Here is a 17,453-nt window from a genome sequence, read left to right as displayed (position 1 = left end):
CGCTCTCTCTAACGGTTATCTAGCAGCGCTCACCCGCTGGCGAGCTGCATCCTCGATGAGAACAGAATCAATGGGAGTGTGCAGGGGCCTGCATGTCCAAAGTGCCCAGGAGCTCCTTGCTGGTGCTAATGGTTAAGCATGTGACCGAGGAAACAGGGTGGGCTGCCCAAACTGACCCAGAAGCACCTCAGTCCAGGCCTGGCCATCAGAAGGGTCACAGTCTTGAAAACCCCAAGGGGCCAGTTGTGCTCTGCACAGAGTGGGCTCGCCAAGAGTCAGAAGTGGATGGGATAGCAACCAGCCGCTAACGACACTCTTACCCGGTAGAGGTGGCCATGCAAGCACAGAGGTTTCTATCTTTCAGGATGTGTGCGCATTTGCTGAGGAGAAACTACCCAAGTCTACAAAGCCATTAAATCAGGTGACTCCATCCTCCGTGGCTTATCTTTTCCGAAAACCGAAGCTGCTCTATCAGGCAGCTGCTGCTTGCATCTAGCCCATTCCTTCCTGCTGCGGTTCGGTGTACAGTCTCCGAAATGGCTAAGATTGAGCTGCCACGGAGGGAGGGGAGCACGGGCCAAGGAGCCTGAATGTGTGGGGTGACTGTTTGCACAAACGGCTGAGGGAGAACGGAGGGGGCCCATGTCGTTCTGCTCAGCTTTCTTCACCAGCCTGGTCATCACTCCATTAACATGGCGGGAATGGGGAGGCCTTTAGTTATTTAGGTTGAAAATACAAATCATGCCTTTTATACCAGCAGTTAAAAAACCTGCTAGCTCCTGGTGGCAGAGTGGTTACACGCTGGACTGCGAATGGCGAGCTCAGCAGTTTGAAACCATCGGCTCTTCTGCAGGAGAAAGATGAGGCTTTCTGCTTTGGCAAAGAGTGACAGTCTCAGCCACTCACAGGGGCAGTTCCACCTGTCCTGTCGGGTCGAGATGAGTTGGCATCGAACATTGACACCATGGCAGTGAACGTTATTGGGGAGATCCCTCAACAGCTTTGCATCTATCTTCTTAACATGGAGAGAGTCCTACATGACTGGCTGAGAAAGGTGGACTCTCCGGTCATAGTTCCATTTTTAAAAGCACACCATCCTTCTCTATGGGGAGGAGCCCCAGAGGGCAGAAAGTTTAGCATTGAGCTGATAACCCCAATGTCAGCAGTTCAAAGCCACCAGTTGCTCCACAGAGAAAAGATGAGGCAGTCTGCTCCTTTAAAGATGTAGTCTCAGAAACTATCAGACACAGTTCTACTCTGTCCAAAAGGGCTGCTGAATTGTAATTGGCTTGATGACAGCAGGTTAATGGGAGTGTATCAGGATTTCTACAAGAAACTCCATTCCTTATGAGAGGTCAGTTTTGAATCGCCTCTAAGACCACTACTGAGAAAGTACTTGAGCCTTTCCCCTCGTCCCTGTGATAAGCCAAACCCACTGCCTTCAAGTTAATTCTAACTGACAGCAACCTTGTGGCACAGCGTAGAACTACTTCCTAGAGTCCGGGAGGCTGCGAGTCTTTATGAGAGCAGAAGGATTCATCTTCCTCCCACTCGGTGGCTGGTAGATTTGAACCCCTGACCTTGTGGCTAGCAGCCCAGTGCTTGCCCCACTGCTCCACTAGGGTTCCTTTAGCCCCATGATGCTCACTCTTAAAAATAAAACCACCAAAACCTCCTGCCTAAAACTTAGGTTGATTGCCTGTTTCTTGTTGAGGGAGACATTCTTATTAATGGATTGCCAATTAAGGCCCAATTAGACACACCCAAAGAGAAGCACATTCTGTAAATACTGAGCCGGCAAACAGTTCCCACTAGAAGAACAAGGCAGACATCTGGGGGTTCAGCTGGGACCCAAAGATGGCAATAGAACAGAGCGCTTCATCTGTCACACGCTTTCTCAGCAGCCACCAAGTCCTCCCTTGGAGGTGGAGAGAGTCCCTGCTGTCAAAGAACTAATTTCCCAGTTCTTCCTCTCCTGGTGCAATCTAAGGCATTCTGGGGGCTCCCGGCTGCCAACCTCAAGGTCAGTGGTTTGAACTCACCAGCCTTTCCTCATGAGAATGATACGTCAGTCTGCTTCCGTACAGACTTAGAGCCAGGGCAGGCAATGTCCAGCCCGCAGGCCCTATGAGGCCCAAGAGACCATCCACAGCAGCTAACATGGCACCGCTCACCTGAGAAGAAACCCCAGCCATCACAGTAGGGGTGAGTGAAATAAATGTTTGACCAGTATGGCCTGAGAATGACGCTATCAATATCCAATGGCCTTGGGCAGATAGAAAGGCTCCCCTCCTCTGATGTGAAACCTCAGAGACCTGGTGGGGCAGTTGGTGCTCCTCCATTCCAGAGATTTGGTACCTGATGGAATCTACTAGGTGGCAATGGTGATGAATCTATCCCAGGGATGCGCTCCCAGTTGACATGTCAGGGATCCTCCAGCCGTAAGCTCTCCCTGCTGGAGCTGGGAGCCTCATGGAGTGGCAAGGCCAATGCAGGTTAGGCTTTCTGTTAGAGCTCACCCTTTGAGTGCCCAAGCACACACATTCCTTCTGCCACCTGTGTGAAGTGGCTCGTCTTCCACCCATTTAACAACGGGGAAACCCAGAGCCAAAAATCCGATCTGAATCCTAAGTCTTAAAAATCAGAACCAACACCAAAGCACAAACAAACAAATGGGGGCTTCTTGGGAATGTCCGTGTTCCATTTCTGAACTTGGGCAGCAGTGGGGGGATGGGGCATCTGTTTAGCTACTGTTGTGTAACTGGTGCATTTCTTCTTCAATATTTCTTTCTATGCATGGTTTATTTTACCATTAGGAACAGCGCCTTCCCCATGGAAGGCGTCCAACAGCTGTTGGCCATACCTGTTCTCCATGGGATCCTGGCCGCTCGTGGGGGTGAAGCACCTCCAACGAGAGATGAAGGTCGTGAGCTACCAGAACATCTCACAGAGGACTCGGCTGTGGGTCCCTCTGAACAGTCTGGCCTCTGATGGCTTTGCCGGCCCTTCACTGGGAGCAGGCAAGAAAAGACCGGTGTCCGGTGGGAGAAGAAGAGCATGCGCAAGAGTCTTGAGTCAAAAGCACGTATAACCAAGAATGAATCATAGAACTAGGACATCCCCCCTTCTATGAATTGAGGAGAACAGGAAGGGTCCCTGAGGAAACGATGTTTTGGTGAGAGGAAATGTGTTTTTATGAAAGGAAAAAGGGCCCCGAGGAGAGCCCAGGGAAGGCCTCTGGTCTGCACCCAGACCCTACTTTTCAGCAAGGGCCAAATTCCTCAGGCTGCACCTGGGGTAGGAGAGGTGGGTGGCCGGTCATTTCGTTCCCACCTTGTGCTTTTGGATGTGAGTCAGGACAAACCCAGCTGGCACCTCAGTTCAGACACTCATCCCACACATCAACATTTCGACCCCACGCCCTCTGTTTAACAGGAAATCGGGCTCCACATCTCTTTCAGCACTTTCCCCTCAGTTTCTCCCTGGAGCTGAGTTGTCTCCCTGGTCAAGACTCCACAGCAGCGCCTTCAAACTAGTAAGCAGCCCAGTAACGGCCAAGGACTAGATGCTGCTGCTGCAGTGGTGGATATTGCTCAATCAATCCGACTCATAGCAACCCGGCATTCGACTAGAATGGCCCCCGTAGAATATTCCAGGCTGGAATCTTTACTGGAGCAGATAGCTAGGCCCTTCCGCCCCAGAGTCCCTGGGTGGGAGCCACCTACCAACCTCTCGGCTCATGGCTGAGTATTTAATGGCTGTGCCAGCAGGGCCCCTTAAGGACTGGATAATGGCCACAGACGAATCAAGCCGTGAACACACGTGGTTAAACAGTACCACGCCCCAGTAGCTGCTGGGACTGGGACTCCGAGCGGCTGGGATTCTGTTGCTCAAGAGACCACCGAGAGCTCTCCTGAAGTCATGTACGCTGTGTGACAGGGCTGAGGAGGCCCCCAAAGTATCCAAATGAGCCTCCTGGGAGACAAGTCCCATGTTCACATTCTGGTTTACATACGGTTTGAGCACTCCTCCTTTAAAATTTGCTGCTTAACTTTTTTTTTTTCTTTTCACCGCTCCTCCTCAACCCGTAATCACAGCTCCCAGGCCCCCAGAGCAGAAATTCACAGCACAGCGCACAATGAAGGGCCACAGAAAGAAGCCCACAGGAGTCCCTGCCACCCTGGCTGCCACGAACAAGGGCCTCATCCAAACCTCTCTGGCAAAGACCTAACGCTCCCCTCCCTGGAGGGGCTTCGGAGAGAAAATAGGGCTTCTTTGCCCTATTTTCAAAGATGATTTCCTTAGATGCACTCAATCTATCATAATGCCTGAAGCTGTCACAGAAAACTGAAGCTGGGACCAAGGGACTGAGTGACCAATAGCCAAAGTTTAAAATGAAAACCAAGGAAAAGTGAGGACTGCTGAGCTGCCCTGGACAAACACAGGTGGGTGGAAGGTGTAACAACAACAACAAAAATCAAACTCATCCCCTGTCTGGGCCCCCCATCAAATCAAGAGCCAGTCACCTCCTCCCCAGTTCCAGGGCCAACGATGGGATTTTTCCATCACTGGAAAATGATACCTGGAAAATAATTTGGGACACATTCCAACATTTGCTTTCCCAGGACGGCAGCTCAGGAAAGTTGAGTGATTTGTCTGAAACCAGACTGCAATGCCTTCAAGTCCCTGGCCTGTAAACATGTTGTGGTGCAGCAGACAGAGATAAACAGGAAAGGCCCAGCTTGCTTCCCCGACTCCCACTGGGCAAGCAGGCGCACCTCCGTTTCCTGCTCCTGACTACTAGTCTGAGTCCAAACTCTTGTGAGGGACCTGGGAATATTTACTCTCAGGATGGAGAGGGGCCCGGTAGGGGTCCTTTCCTCACCTCTGGTAGCAATTCTGGCTCAGGGAAGTTCGGCAGGTAATATCAAGTGCCCAGTGGCTGCTCCCTCTGCCCCTGTTCAGAATGAGGGCGTCACCAGAAAAACACAGAGATAACAGCGGGAGCACGGAAAGGAACAGCTTCTTCAGGTGTAGCCCCCAGCACATGAGTGCGCCAGGTTGGGGAGGAATGAAGGCCAAGGCTGGAATCTCTGAGCTGGAGAGATTCACCCTCTCACTTAAAACAGGAACCGTGCCCCCTGACAGTACAGGGTAGGCTCCTTGGGCTTGATAAAGCACAGGCTCCCCCTGCACAGCTCCCCTGGGATGGGGGTGGGCGTAGGGCAGCAGCAAAACCAGAGGCCAGGTAGGAGAAACAGCCACCATTTATTTAAAAGTGCACCAAACCTGCTCCCCGACCCGCACACCTCCTCAAGCCCAGACAGGTAGCAGGGACAGGTAAGGGCATACTTACCTGCGCCCCAGTGGCTTCCTGAAGCTGAGTCTCTCAAGCCGAATGAGGAATATCATTGGCTTATTCGGGGGAAGCTCCTTAGTGGCTGCTGCCATAGGATACAGGCTTCCTTTAACACGACCCAGTCCTCTCCGTTCCCCTAGCCTGACCCTGCACCCCCTCCAGAGAGAAATCTCCCTGAGGGATCAATCTACAAGGCCTTGAAGTTCCTTCCTGGGACTGGCATCTCTCTCAGCCCCACCATGAGCCTGAGCCGGCTTGAGGACCCCGAGCCTGCATAACTTGGGGCTGCTCCGGCAAAGGTGCATTACTAGGCTGGCTGCTGTTTTCATTGACAGAGGTATACATCCGCAGCTCACCAATGGGGTCAGCAGCTCAAGTCCAAAAATACTGGGCCCCGGGCTGCATGGGAACTGTTCCCTGGGATCCTGGTTCTAGCTGCCGGCTCAGCCTGCATGCAACTTGAACCGAGGCCCCAAAGCAGCCCAACCGCGCTCGTACCACCTGTCAGTCCTCCACCCTGGGGGCTGGTTCGCAGGCAGGCACGGATCTCCAAGCACTGGCCGGACCTCTGGCTCCACCTAACGGCAAGAAGCGCACACCCCCCTTTCACAGATGGACAAACTGACTCCAGAAGGCTCCCCCAGGGAGGAAACGAATTCAGCAGAGGCAACTAACGGTCGCCTGCTCTGCCGCCCACACTGCAATTTCCTTCCCCTGCCTTCCTGCAAGAAGAGAGGGTGATGTCAACTTTTGAGTTCGCTTCTTGGATTTCTCCAGCCCTTTGTCTGCGAATAGCACTTCTCACTCACGTTATTCAAATAATCTCCTAGGATGGGTGACTCACTAGAACACCTTCCGAAGAATGGGAACAAACGCAGGCCCGAAATGTATCTGCAAGTCAGAGGCACGAATAGGACACCTTTGACTTCCAGCTCCGGATCCCAGCCCACCACCCGCTCATCCTCGGCGACCTTTGCCTCGCCTCCCCGTCACTTTCCCCTGCTCGGTGGCGTGAGGAAAGCGAAGTCGCTGGGCTAGGCTTGCCACGGAAGGGTCTGTGGCTCACCTTTAAATCAGGAGGCTTGCTTCGGGGTCCCGGGTTGGGCGCCACGGCCGCGCCTGCATCTGAAGCTGGCCCGCCGGCAGAGAGAGCGCCCGTGCCCTCCCCCGGGCGGGGGTCCGCGCCGGGCTGGGGACCAGCGGCGTCTTCCAGCCCAGTTCCATCCTCTTCACCTGGCTGTTGCTGCAGCTCGTCCGATTTGCACCTCTTCATGGTTTATGTGGGTCGACAAGGGGACTCTGTCCTTCCAGCGCGCCGTCTTGGGGGAGACCGCGCCACCTTCTCCACTCCAGAATGAGGCCGAGGGTTAAAATGACTAACGAGGAGGGGAGTCAGCGGATCATCATTTCTTAAATTATGACATTTTTTTAAGAAAAGAAAGAAGGGGTGAAGGAGGGGCGCGGAAGGGAAGCCTTGGTTACAGCTTGTAATAACACTTGGTTATGGCCTGGGCAGCCGAAGGCAGGTCCCAGGCGAGGCTGGGCAGCAGAAGTCCTTGGGCAGTCACGGGAGGGGGTGCGGGAAGAAGCCCCGACCCCGAAACTTTCTGCTTCTGGGCATGGGCAGGGCGGAGGGGAGCTGGGCGGCACCGCGCATCCCTCCCCGCTGGCCCGGCCGCTGGGCAGGGCAGGGCAGGGGACAGCCCGCCCGCCCGGCGCCCTCCGCAGCCCGCAGCCCCCAGCCCGGCCGCGCCGCTCCGGCCCCGCAGGGGCCCGGCCTCGAAGTGGGCAGCTCGCCCGGGCCCCTCCCCGCCCGCCCGCTGCAAAGCCGCCGCTGCCGCCGCCGCGGCCCCAGCCCAGCGGCGAGCGCGCAACCTACCCCGCCTCCGCCGGGGAGGGAAGGCGAGGCAAGGAGGGCGGGGCGACGACAACCGGCCAATGGCGAGCGCGCAGGGCTGAGGGGGCGTCGCTCCGCCACGTTGTTAGGGTTGGTTGCACTGCGCGGTTCCCCAGGAGAGGTTCGGAGGGCGACGCTGCTGCGTTTTAGCATTGCGGAGAGCGGGGTGCGGAGTAGGGGCTGGGGCAGCGGGCGGTGGAAGATGCACTTGAACGGGTGCGTGAGGGACCCTCCCAGGGAAGACTCTCCCGGAGCAAACCCCCCGCCCCCGGCCAGTTTCTTAGGCGGGGAGGAGGCGCCACGGGGATGTTTATCTCCACTGCTTCTTTGCCCTAACTTCTCACCTTTGGCGGGGGACCCCCCCCCCCCTCCAGGAGGCTCAGAGGGAGGCAAACCCACGCCCGCATTCTGAGCTGCACCTGCAAAGGGGAGAGGGTGGTCTTCAGCCCTATTGCTCCCACCCCACCCTCCTCTTTAAGCACCTGGCTCATCGGAATGCTCACTTAGCTCTATACATAGTCATTGGAAGGTCTTACATATTTACAAGCAATAATGAATAGGGGCGTACTTTGCAAACCGTGAAGCATTATTTACATCATATCACAAAATCCACGCCCCTTGAGTGGCTTCCGGAGGTCATAGTGACCCTATTATCATATCATATATCATATATCATATCATATTTCATTTAAAAACTCAAAACCAAACTCACTCGCATTGAGTCGATGCCAACTCATAGAGACCCTGTAGGACTTGGGAAGAAATGTCTCTGTGAATGACTGAGACTGTAACTCTATGAGACTACATCTGTGAGTGGTTTCTAACTGCCGACCTTTAGGATCACAGCCCCAATGTATAGAATAACCAGTAGGCCATCAGCGTTCCAGATCATATAACAAGGGGTTGTTAAATCACAGGAGGTTGATACTGATGGGAGAGTAGGGCAGAACTGCCATCTCTTTGCCCGTAAACCCCAGCCAAAGACACTGAGTGATAGGGAGGCAGAGGAGACAAAATGCTGGGACTTACACAGTATGCAACTCAGGAAATAATAATGATCCTATTGTGTGCCTGCAGTGGATGGGATGGGCTTGCCCACCCTGCAGCCCTAATCTGGTAGTTCTTGAAGCGGGGCTCCTGGACCTGCAGCGTTGGTATCACCTGGCAACTTTGGAGAAAGGCACATTGTCAGCCTCCACTCAGATCTATTGGCCCGGAAAACCGAGTCTGAACAAGTCCTCCCAACACTTGGTCTCAGCAGCCTCGGAGGGGCCCGTCCCTGTATGAGTCATGGCAATGCTCCAAGAGAGCTTTACAGCTTCCCGATCCCTGTCTGGCTCACGGTGCATCCCCAGCTTCACTTCAGTCCTGCTCGGCTGTGGGCTTGTTGGCTCTTCCTTCCATCTTCCTCCCCTGCCGACCGCTCCTTCTCATGTGTGCCCTAAAAGAGACTGAGTTGTTAAGACTTTGTTGTAGGAAAGCATCCACTCTCTAAGCTAGGCAGCTCGTGTTTGAAGGCTGGAATATCGGATGGGCTGGGGATGTGAAGCCACCTCCTACACCCTCTCCACAGCACCGGCCACCGTGTGGAAACATGATGGTGTGGGTGGCAAGTCTGGGCAGAACCAGTGGGCCCAGAGTCCCCTGATGTCAAGTGTCGGCAGTGGAAGGTCCCTGCTTGATTCACCCCAGAGCAGTATAAAAGTGCAGCGGCCCCACAGACACCCCCCCCCCCCCCGGCAGGTCTTGGGCAGCAAATCATGAGCACACGTTGACCCTTGTTCACAGCCTGGCCCTAAAATGCAGAATTGTGACAGGATTCAGGCTGAATCGTCAAGAACGCTGAAACCGTGTTACTCTGAGTGATTCTTCATTTCTGTACTAAATTGAAGTTGGCTTTGAGTTTGATGTGTGTGCATATACATGCATATGTAGTATATGGATCTATGAGAATCATGATCACCAAATGTCTGACTTGTGGCCCTATGTAGCTAGGTATGATGTAGGTATATGAAAAAGTCTGTTTCATGAATCAACGAAGGCTTTATATTGCATTTTGGATATGCTGGGTAGCATAGTAGTCTGAGCTCAGGCTCTGTGCTCAGACAGCTTGAGACAGATCATGGCTCTGATCTGCATGACTGTATAATCAAGGACAAGTTATCTAATTTCCTTATGCCCCAGTCTTCTCATTTGGAAAGTGGAGGCAGTAACAGTACCTCCCTCACCGGGTGTTGGTTAATATATAAGTGGGTTAAGCACTTAGAACATCGCTGTCACCCAGTAAGGACCCTGGCCATTCTCAGAGATGTCTTCCTTTTTCAACAGAGTTGCACCTTTGATTCCAGCAGTTCTATCCTTCGATGTTCAAATGCATCTAGCATATTTCTGATTTTTATCAAACGTGATCTTATAGAAAGAGCGTAAGCACTTGGCTGCTAGTTTGAAACCGCCAGCCACTGCATGGGAAACCGATGGGGCAGTCTGCTTCCATAACATGTTGGAACCCTATAGGGCAGTTCTATTCTGTTCTTTGGATGGTTGTGAATTGGGCTCAGCTCGATGGCAGCGGATGTGATATAAAAGAAGAAACGCCCTGCTACTAAAAAGGCTTGTGTGAGAAGTCTGTGTAGAGACCCGTGTGACCTACAACCATCTGTGTGAAGCAACATTTCCTTAACCATAGTACATTCTTGGGTAATTACGATAAACAGGCCTGAAAGTACTTTGGTTGATAGAAATTGTGTCAAAAGTGGTACATTGTTCTAATCTTCTTTGGGGAGATACAGGCCCAGACTATGTTTTGATGTACAAGAGAATGCAAGAGTTTGTCCCTGGAAGAAAGATGAGGCTTTCTACTCCCATGGAGAGTGACAGTCTCAGAAACCCACCGGGACAGTTCCACCCTGTCCCACAGGGTTGGACATGGACTCCATGCGAGTCGGCATGGACTCCATGACAGTGAGTTTGAGTCAAAGACGGTAAATAGCATGATTGTGTTGAACACCGGTCTCCTCCTCCTGATGTCCATGTAAGAACTCCAGTGCTGGTACCTCCTGTGTTCTTGAGCAACCAAATCACTTACCTTCTCTCACCCTTGGTTTTCTCAACTATAACTAGACCTTAATAATACACCATCCTCACGTAGATAATTATGTGAAAACTCTGGCATGAAGTAGGTGTTCCATAAATATGAGTGAAACGGAATTAATAGACTTGTCCCAGGTGCCCTACCTGTCCCATGAGAAAGACAGGATGATCCCACTAACCTGAGACCTTGCAGTGAATAAAAGGTGGGCACTTCGGGCAGCATCTGATGTGCTAAACCAAAAACCTGTGTGCAAACCAGGTGGATAGAGAGCAGGTGTTTGGCTCCTGCTCCCTTGTCTACAGCCAGCTCCTTCAGTGTGCTAAGCGGATGAAGGCTTAGTGCTAGCAGAGTCAGTGCTGAGATCAACAGGTAGGGTGGGTTTCTGTTTCCTGTTCGTGGAAGCAGTTAAGTCTGAGGAATAAAGACTCTTCTATCTTTTAGCCTATAGCAAAGGCTTGCGAATTATTCAAGAAAATTCCATGTCCTACTCTGCAGGAATTCTTTCTTTAAAAAAAAAACTCAAACATTAAATAAGTGGGTAATTGTCAGAGAGCTTTTTTAAGATTCAACCTCCTGAGGACTTGCAAGGTAAATGCATTCTTTTGAGGAGCTAGGTACCAATAAATCTGATCACTATATTTTGGTACCAGCATCATGACCAATATTGTCTTTTGTTCATGTAATTTCCTTCCCTTTGGGCTGGAGATTTCCACTTCCACTCAGCGCTCTCCTTAAAAGAAATTGAGTACCAATGGAATAGGAGGAGTACACTATGCAAATAACTGCCAGGGAGATTGGCTAGATTTGCTGATGATGTCACAATCCCACCACCTAAAGACAGGCCTCCTATTGGCTATTGTCAGAGGCAGGGGGCGGGGCCCAGGAGAGTCCTGCCCCACTCCAGAGTGGGAGACCGCTCAGCAGCCCCTCCTGTCCCACCAATTCCTCACGTGGTGAAAGATAGTCGCCACTTCCTCAGCCAGTATCTAACACGCACCTTTCTGCCTCTCAGCGTGATTTCAGTCATTCTCTAGAAACATAAGAGTTTCCAGCTAAAAATATATCAGCTATTTTATCCGGAGAGAAGGGAGGGTAGGGAATGTGTGAGATTTCCTAACCCACCCGCGGGATTTTTCAACTGCTTCTATGTCTGTGTGAAAACTGGGTTTCCTGCTCTGAGGAACCTCGGACTTTAGTTGGGCTACCTACAAAAGGGTAGTGTTTTTTGCTAACAATACGTGGCTTTCCATGAAAATCTGGGGGCAAGGAATTTAGGGAAATGGAAAGAAGAAAATGACCCCCTCTGGACAGAAATAGTGATCTGGTTCGTAATAGGCCCTTCCAATATTTAAAAAAGTAACAATCAACCAAATTTGATCTTTTTATGACGCTCAAATTTTACTCAGAAGCATTTCCACATGATTGCTGATCCCCCTATGTGTAAGTAAACATTTTAAATGACTGCTTAACATTCTATCACGTGATTATAAATAAAATATCACTGCCACCAAGTCGATTCTGGCTCAGAGGGGCCGCCCAGGGCAGACTGCAACTAGAACTAGACTCCCTCCTTGGGGGTGCAGAAAGTGCCCTTTCTCCCCAGGAGCTGCGAGGGGGTTCAAGCGACCTTGTAGTTAGCAACCCAGAACATATCGCGGCACTCTGATAAATCAAGAGTATAGTATGATTTCATTAACCACCATGCACCTTATCTTACACATGCAGGTGTTTCAGATGTTTTGGGCCCTTTTAAACGTACCAAATACTACTATATTGATAAATACATTGTATGTGTTATTTTTCCTGAGCACAGAACCTTCGACCCACAACTGGGGATGCTTTACAAGAACAGGAAGCCCAGGTCCCCACCCCTGTGGTCATATCTCTCACAATACCCCAAAGACCTGCAGTGTCTTTCTCGCCCTGGGAACGTTGCCTCTCTTCTCTGTCCTATGAAACTGGAAGTCCCTGTCCCTCGGCTTAGGTAGATGCTGGCCAAGCCCCCATTCTGGGTGCTCGCCGTTGGTGGTAATAGGAGAACCGCTGCAGTGGGGATGGTGCCCAGGAACAAAGAGGGTTTGTGAAGCATAAACTCAAACCCTGATTGTGCTGTTCTGTGTGAAAGCCTGGGACTGCTGAAATGGCTGCTTTGTGTCCTTTCCCGGCTCTATAGGGAATCCATACAAACCTCTGGACAATCTGTTACTTAAAGCTGAAAATGCGAGGCCTTGAAAATAAAATTTGAAAAATAGAAAGTCTCAGCTTTGCTCAGTGAGAGCCTCCCGTTGATGATGGTGCCTCTGAAGAGCACGCTCTGGGGCCGTTCCCATCTATTCTGCCGGGTGGGACACAGCTAGAAAATAAAAGAAAGCAGCTACCATTTAAAGGACCTCCACTGGCTTAGGAAACTCAGGAACACGGTCTTACTTCTTCTCCACAACAGCCCCGCAAGGTAAGTTGCTAGTCTCCCTCTGCACAGGAGCACCAACAGGCTCACAGAGGCTGTGGGCTTACCTAGGCCTGAGTGTAGAACCCACCTCAGACTCTAAAACCTCGAAGACTTATAGTTCACCTGTGGTGACTAATTCCGCATCACTCTTGTGCTGAAGAATCTGTCGATGAGTATTAATCCATAAATATGCGTACATCCATTCAAATGCCTGTACCAAGTGCACACCGTGTCCACAAGCTCGCCCAGCTGTTGTGGAGGATAAAGACAACACGTCGGTCCTTGCCTTTGGACTTAACGTCCAGGTGGGGAGATGCAATGCAGTATTTCAAGGGTGATGGCTGCCAGCTCTTTAGGGGAGGGATAATTATGTGGTGAGACCACTCCCCAACCTGCCCAGTCCTGTGCAGCCTGCCCTTGGAGCCTGCCCTCATGCTGTCGTCACAGCATGTTGGAATACACACCTCATATGTTGCCCAGAGTTAACCTGTACTCTCCTTCCTGACCGCCTGTCTCTTGTGAGCCCTTTTCTTCTCAGGAAAGCATCCTATCACGGCAAGTGAATATTCATCGTGCCCACACCTGGCCTACTGAACATGCACAAAAAGCGCAGTCCCAACCTTCAGGCCACCCACCCAGGAACAAAACTACATTGCTCAAGGAACCCCAAGTTGCTGAAAGACATCACTAGACCAACTCAAAAGATATTTGAAATTGAGGAGTCCCATAAGCCATCTCCTGTCAAGGATCATAACTTGCCCTGGTGCATATTCATGACTTTCTGTGAAATCTGTTACATATTTATAACCCCTTCGAATTATGTCTTGGTGTGCACGGATAAAATCATAAGCCCCCCTTTCGGGGAGCTTGCCTCGAGGCTCTAGTCCTGGCTAGCTGTTTGCTTGATCAACTGCAGTACAGCTTTCCTCTTTCACCTCTGTTTGCTCTTGGCCTTGGATTCTCAGCCACGCTGAGCGAGTCCTTTGTTGGTAATAGTTCTATGGGTCCAGAGGCTCTGTGAGCGAGGGGTCGGGTCGACTCCAAGGAAGAGATGCTTGCACATACTCATCCATATCCGGAGTGCTAAATGGATACAACTCAGCTTTAGGATGTTCCTGGTCCTGTCCATGAATAAGAGCTATATGAGTCATCTTGAAAAGAGAATGAGACAAAAAAAAGAATGATTCAAATGGGGAGCTGGTATCAGGGGCTCAAGTGGGGAGAGAATGCTTTGAAAATGATGATGGCAGCATATGTGCAAATGTGCTTGGCACGCTGGATGAATGCAGGGATTGTGATAAGAGATGGAAGAGCTCCCAATAAAAGTATTTAAAAAAAGAATGAATGATTCCATATTTGGATCCCTTTAATTTTGCATTGGAGTGCTATAATGTTTTTAGGGCCTACAAGGGAGCTTCAAAAAGTTCATGGAAAGATGGTATTGAAAGATAATGGATTTTTCCCCCAAAACTGTTTGAAGCCCCCTCATATGAGAGATGAAAAAGATTGTTTCTTCATAGTCTCTGAGACTATAGGGCAGTGTTTTCTTCGTTGTTGTTGTTCTACATCAATGTATTTTATATACCTTTCAAAAATTTGTCATGCATACCTTTCAAAAATTTGTCATGCATATGTATGTATCTGCATATACATACATATTTATTTTTTACAGTTTTATTGGCATATAATCCACATATCATATAATTCATATCAAGAAGAATTATACAATCATTACCCTGAATAAATTTTAGATCATTTTCTTTTTTCCCCTCATAGTTAAATCGCTTTTAAAATAAGTTGTGTAATCTCAGTCAGTTCTAGTGCTTCCACCCCCTCCAGGGCAGAGTTTCTTAATGCATGGTTCAAAGACTGCAAGATTTTCATTGCAAAGGGGCTTCAAAAGGTGGATGGAAAAATGAAAATAAAAGATTAAGGAATTTTTCCGTGAAATTTTTGAAGTCCCATGGCAGATATCCAGATTCAGAGCCTCATCTCAAATGGACAAAAACAGAATGCCTAGGAGTGGAGTCTGAAAAAATTATTTCAAACATGTATCCCAGGCAACTCTTAGGTACATTGAAGTTTGAAAACCATTGTGTTAGGGGAAGACTTGGCTAGTCACATTTGTTCATACTAAAGGAATTTGATTATAGTTCCCTCGATCATCCAGGCAAAAGAAAACACCGGGAGGAGTGTACGAGTTAATGTCATCAAAAGTAAATACAATTACACACACAATCCTGCATTAATCATAATAACTATAATCTACGAATGGATCAGAGACGCCCAAACTGAACATGGGTGGGAAGGTGAATGGGACCACACCCACAAGTATATCTGGGTTTGACAGAGCATAGTTCTACATATGTAGAAATACATCCATGAATATAGTAGCATACGGAAACTTCTTAACTGTAATCAAATACCTTGATGAAATGAGTTGCTGGGCCTGTGGACTCAGGTCTGTGATCCCAGGAGACCAACCGGCATAACACAGGCCAAATATTCTCCACCCTGTTCTGGTGAGGAGCACCAGCGGTCTTAAAAGCTTGTGAGTGGCTGTGTGGGTCTGGGGACATTAGAGAAACAAATCCACAGAAAATCATATGTATAAGAGAGAGTTTTATATAAAGGGTAAGTGTACATTAAGAAAGCATCCCAACCCAGTGCTGTCCAAGCCCATAAGTCCAACATTAGCCCATAAGTCTGACACCAATCCACAAAGTCCTCCTCAATTTCACAAAACACACGCAACGACGCCGACTGCAGGAGGAAAGCCGAATCAGTGTGTAAGCATCTCAGTGCTGGCAGGGGTCTCCACACAGCTGTTCCAGCACCCAGGGCTGCATCAGGGTAGGTCCATGTGGCTTCTCCTCAGGGATGTCTTGCAGGAAGTGAGCCTTGCCAGCTGAGGCAAGAAACTGGCTAAGGCAGCTGCACCCTGGTCCGACCATCAGAGAGCAAGAGACCAAGAACCAAAAAAAGGCAAGACTCACCGAGCCATTTACCTCTTTGCCCTTCAATTAATCCCACATGTGTTTATTAGCCAGGTTGGCACAATAAACCTTAACGATGTCAGTAGCCATTTAAGGTGCATCTATTGGTCTCTCTCCTTCTGGGGCAAAGTAGACTGAAAAACAAAAAACAAAATCAGAGACTCAAGGAAACAATTTGGTCCAAAGGACTCATGAGCCATGGGAAACCCAGCACCCAGGATCCCTAGACCAAAAGAACTAGATGTTGCTGGCTAGCACTGCTGGCGTCTCTGGATGTAATCACAATTAGATGTCTTGGCTCAATTGGGAGCAAAAAGTGGTACAAAACTTAATATCATAAAAAAGGCTAAGCCTACTGATCCAATGATAGAGTCTGGTGACACCCCCAAGACTATGGCCATTAGATACTTCAAGCCTGAAACTTAACTCACCCCCATGGCTCAACTTCCAGCCAAACCTTAGACAAGCCCATCAGGTGAGCAATAAGTCCAGAGAGGCATCTAGTCCTCGTTATAATCAATGAGGAGATCAAACGGGCATTTACTCAGGGACAAAGCTCAGAAGTCAAGACAGACGGGGAAAAGATGGTTGGAAGTGGTAAACCCAGGAAGGAAGTGGAAATTGCAATCTATGTTATGAAACAAAATCTGCTTAAGGTAAGGGGGTGTTGTTTATATCTCCACAGGGAAAGAGGGGCCAGACTTCAATCCGGGATTCCAAGGTGTGAATCCAACATGCAGGCATGGAGTAGGGAACCAATGGAGAGGTCTGAGGGGCCGGACCCAAGCCCAACTATGTGGACACCTGCCCCTCCCTCCAGAATTTATTTCGGAGGACAGCACTGAATCTCAGCTCCAGGAGAGGGACACGTCTGATCAGAGCACACAGGAGCAAATGAAGGGGAAGGAAGAGAGAGTGGAGCACATCCTGGCCCACCAAACCTTGACGATGAGATTCCCGCTCAGAGCAGCCAATCCACAGGGAAGGCCACATGACCGGCCCCACAATGAGACATGGCATCTGTTACTGGCCCATAGCCCTACAGGGGACAACACTGGAGACACAGGGTGGAAATTCCGCTCAATCTGATCCCACCACACCAAGGCAAAAATACTAAGGGCTTGGAACAGAACAGCAAGGGGAACAGAGCAACAAAGTCCCCAGGGAATAACAAAAATAGACTTTGGGGCCAGGGCTTGGTGCCCGATCAAACTTGACCAGAAAACACTCCTAAAGGCCAATAAACAGTCCTTGAGCTAACTACAAGCTTTTCTTTCTTGTTGTTGTGTTTTGTTTTATCATTGGCTTGTTAGTTTTGCTGTTTTGTTTTATTTTGTTGCTTGGTTTTGCTCTGTTTTGTTTTTGTACATGTTATTATTTCTGCAGGTCTGTCTAAATAAGATAGGCTGGATGAACAATCTGGAGGAGAAAACAATGGGACTGACAGTTCTGGGGGGACATGGGAGAGGGGGAGGTGAAGGTAAAGGAAGTGGTGTTAACAAACCCAGGGGCAAGGGAACAACAAGTGATCCAAATTGGTGGTGAGGAGGGTATAGGAGACCTGGTAGGGTGTGATCAAGAGTAATGTAATTGAGAGGAATTACTGACACCCAAATGAAGGCTGAGCATGATAGTGGGACAAGAGGAAAGTCAAAGGAAAT

At 49.8% G+C, this 17,453-nt stretch overlaps 1 protein-coding gene across 1 annotated transcript in view; it reads right to left on the bottom strand.

Annotated features, from left to right (window-relative positions):
* Positions 1-7,101, bottom strand: part of TMCC2 (transmembrane and coiled-coil domain family 2) — a 48,761-nt gene extending 41,660 nt beyond the window's left edge. Inside the window, exon 1 of the mRNA XM_075529338.1 lies at positions 6,426-7,101. Coding sequence (XP_075385453.1) covers positions 6,426-6,632 — 207 coding nt within the window. The 5' untranslated portion in view covers positions 6,633-7,101. The remainder of the gene's footprint in view (positions 1-6,425) is intronic.
* Between the last annotated feature and the right edge of the window lie 10,352 nt (positions 7,102-17,453).

Source organism: Tenrec ecaudatus, chromosome 1, assembly GCF_050624435.1.
Source record: "Tenrec ecaudatus isolate mTenEca1 chromosome 1, mTenEca1.hap1, whole genome shotgun sequence".
Classification (NCBI taxonomy): Eukaryota; Metazoa; Chordata; class Mammalia; order Afrosoricida; family Tenrecidae; genus Tenrec; species Tenrec ecaudatus.
This window is presented reverse-complemented; position numbering and strand designations above follow the sequence as displayed.